General features: G+C 62.7%; 1 protein-coding gene across 1 annotated transcript; it reads left to right on the top strand.

Moving 5' to 3' along the window:
- Positions 1–932: 932 nt before the first annotated feature.
- ISG15 (ISG15 ubiquitin like modifier) lies at positions 933–2,011 on the top strand. Its single transcript, XM_056128558.1, has 2 exons — positions 933–1,009; positions 1,499–2,011. Exons 1-2 carry the CDS (start codon positions 1,007–1,009, stop codon positions 1,976–1,978), a joined length of 483 nt encoding a protein of 160 aa, XP_055984533.1. The 5' UTR covers positions 933–1,006; the 3' UTR covers positions 1,979–2,011.
- The last annotated feature ends 837 nt before the right edge of the window (positions 2,012–2,848 follow it).

The raw sequence follows: 2,848 nt of genomic DNA on the forward strand, positions 1-2,848 counted from the left end.
AGGAAAGTGCCTCCCATAGAGGGAGGCTGGGGGCAGGAGGTGGGGAATGGTGGTGGGGAAACAGGGGACATTGGTGGTAGGAAATATGCACTGGTGGAGGGATGGGTGCTGGATCATTGTATGACTGAAACTCAATTATAGACGGTTTTGTAATGGTCTATCTCACAGATATACAATTGAAAAATTATTTTTAAAGCGTAGCATTAACTGTCTTCCTGTATCTATACAAAAGGGCATTGCTCTAAAGTAATCTGTGCAAAGGACATAAGGGAAAGAGAAAAGCAATATTTCACTTACAAATACAAAATCCAGAGTCCTTAGAAGGATCTGACCTGACAAGTCACAGGGTCTGATTTGGGGATATAGGTGGTTAACAGATAGGGGTAGCAGAGCACAGAAGAGAAGTTAAAGATAAACACAAACCCAAGCACAAAATTTGTAAGTCTACAACTGTACTTCATGGTGTCTCACTAATAAAAATTAAAAAAAAAGATAAACACAGAGGAATGGGAGTGCCTCGGGAGCACTGTGATGGGTGTAACTGTAAACCTATGCTCCCTGCAGCAAGGAGAAAGGACCAACCAAGTGATGATCTCTGAGAAGTGTGGACTGTCACTGATGTATGTTATTTGCGAACTGACCTGGGACACGTTTTCCAAGTTCACTAATTTTACCAAGTGGTAAAATGGAAAGTGAAACTTTCCATCCGGAGCTGATGGAGGATGACCTGGGCTGAGGGTTCTTGGAGAGACCCTGTGAAGTGGAAACTCTGGGATCCTCACGCTTCCAGTTTTCAGTTTTGTTTCTGTTGTTCATTCAGAGGCCTGTTGTGGGAAAAGGAAACTGAAACCAAAACTGGAAACCAAAACCCAATTGGCTGCTGGTGGCACTTGCTGGTCTTACCCCACCCTCCCAGGCCTTAAAAGCGCTGAGTCTGGGCTGCAGAGGCATTCCTGCCTGAGTTGGAGCTGAGCACCTGTCCGAGTGGGGAGGCCCCAACTGAGCCATGGTGAGTAGGACAGGTGGGCAGTGGGACTCAGAGTCTACCTGCCTGTCTCCCAGGGGTGGAGGGAGGGAGGGACCCCTCCCAGCTCAGGGTCTGGGTGTGGAAAGGCGGCTTCTGCCCTGAGTCCAGTTCACACATCCCTTGGGGTCAGCACCAAGGGCATCTTAGGTCACTACATGGAGGGCTGGAGCGATAGTTACAGCGAGTGGGCTGGCTGGCTTGGGTTTAATCCCCAGCACCCCCCAGAGTCTCTCGAGACCTCCAGGAGTGATTCCTGAGTGCAGAGTTGGGCGTCAGCCCTGAGCACCTTTGAGTGTGGCCCACTCCCTGCCTTTCCTCCCAAAAAAAGTTGGACAGAGGTCATCTCGTTGGTCTCTTGCAGAAATGCCCCCAGTCCATCTCTGTGGGCAGTGGTGGGCTGGTGGGGTGGCAGGGCAGTGTCTGGGGCCCCAGGCAAGTCTCTGACCTCGGACCCCTCCCTTACCCCCGCAGAATACCGTGAAGGTAAAGAAACTGAACGGCGAGGTGTACACCGTGCGCCTGGTGGACACCCTGAGCGAGCTGCAGCAGCTGGTGGCCCAGCAGCAGACGGACGTGCCCGCCTTCCTGCAGCGCCTGGTCCTGCACCCCGAGGGCACGGTGCTGCGGGACGGGCAGAGCCTGGCCAGCCAGGGCCTGCGCCCCGACGCCATCGTCTTGCTGGTGGTCGAGGAGGACAGAACGCTGAGCATCCTGGTGAAGAACACCAGGGGCCAGAGCGTGTCCTACGACGTCCGGCTCACACAGACCGTGGCGGAGCTCAAGCAGCAAGTGAGCGTGAAGGAGCGGGTGCCGGTCGACCAGTTCTGGCTCAAATTCCAGGAGCAATCCATGGAGGACAGGAGGCAGCTGGGGAACTACGGCCTCAGGAACCTCTCCACCGTGGACATGAACCTGTACCTGCGCGGGGGCGCTGGTGGGGGCGTGGCCTGAGACCCTGACACCGCAATAAAGCTCCAAGGCTTCCCTTTGGCTGGGTTCGTGTTGGGGGGGTGCACGCGGTGCTCGGCGACCACTCCTGGTGGGGATTGGGGGCCTCACCGGGCGCCAGTGGGTCAGTGCAGGCCGGGACGGCCCCAAGGCTGCTTCCTACCCGCCCCTCGCGTCCCCCGCCGCCGGGCCGCGGCGTGTCCAGCCCCGGACACCCAGACCGCCCCTCCCCCACGCTCGTCTATGGGGGTCCGTGTCTGGGCCGCGGCGGACCGTGGGGGGGGGCTCTCCGAGCTCCCGTCTCGCTGCCCGAATTCCACCCACGCCTCTTTGTCCCCCTGCGACCTGGCGGGCGCGCGCGGTCCCCGGTCCGGGAGCCGCTGCCTTTCCCGGCCGGCCCCGGGGCGCTTCCCGGAGGGGCCCCCTGTCCTGCGCCCCTCGGCCCGGGGGTCGCGGCGGGGGCGTGGCTGGCGCTCCCGGCCGGCAGGGGGCGCCGCGGAGCCGCGCCGGGCTCGCGCCAATCCCCGCGGCCCCGGTCCGCACTGCGGGGGCGCCGACCCCTTGGAAGTCCCCTCACGTCGCCCAGCCAGGCAGGGGCCCGGCGCGGGGGAGGGGCGCCGCGCCCGCCGCGCCCCCGCCCCGCCGCGGTCCGCGCGCTTTGTTCGGCCGGCGCGGGTCGCGGGCCGGGGGCGGGCCGGGGCGGGCGCGGCGTCCACAGGCCCCTCCCCGCGGGGCCCCGCCCGCCCCCGGCCCGGCCCGCCTCCGGCCCGCCCCGGCCCGCCCCCGGCCCGCCCGCGCGCCCGCCGCCTCCGCGCGCCGCGGCCCGGCCCGGCCAGTCCCGTCCCGGCGCGCCCGGCCTGCGCTCTCCCGCCG

Source organism: Sorex fumeus, unplaced genomic scaffold (genome assembly GCF_029834395.1).
Source record: "Sorex fumeus unplaced genomic scaffold, SorFum_2.1 ptg000064l, whole genome shotgun sequence".
NCBI lineage: Eukaryota > Metazoa > Chordata > Mammalia > Eulipotyphla > Soricidae > Sorex > Sorex fumeus.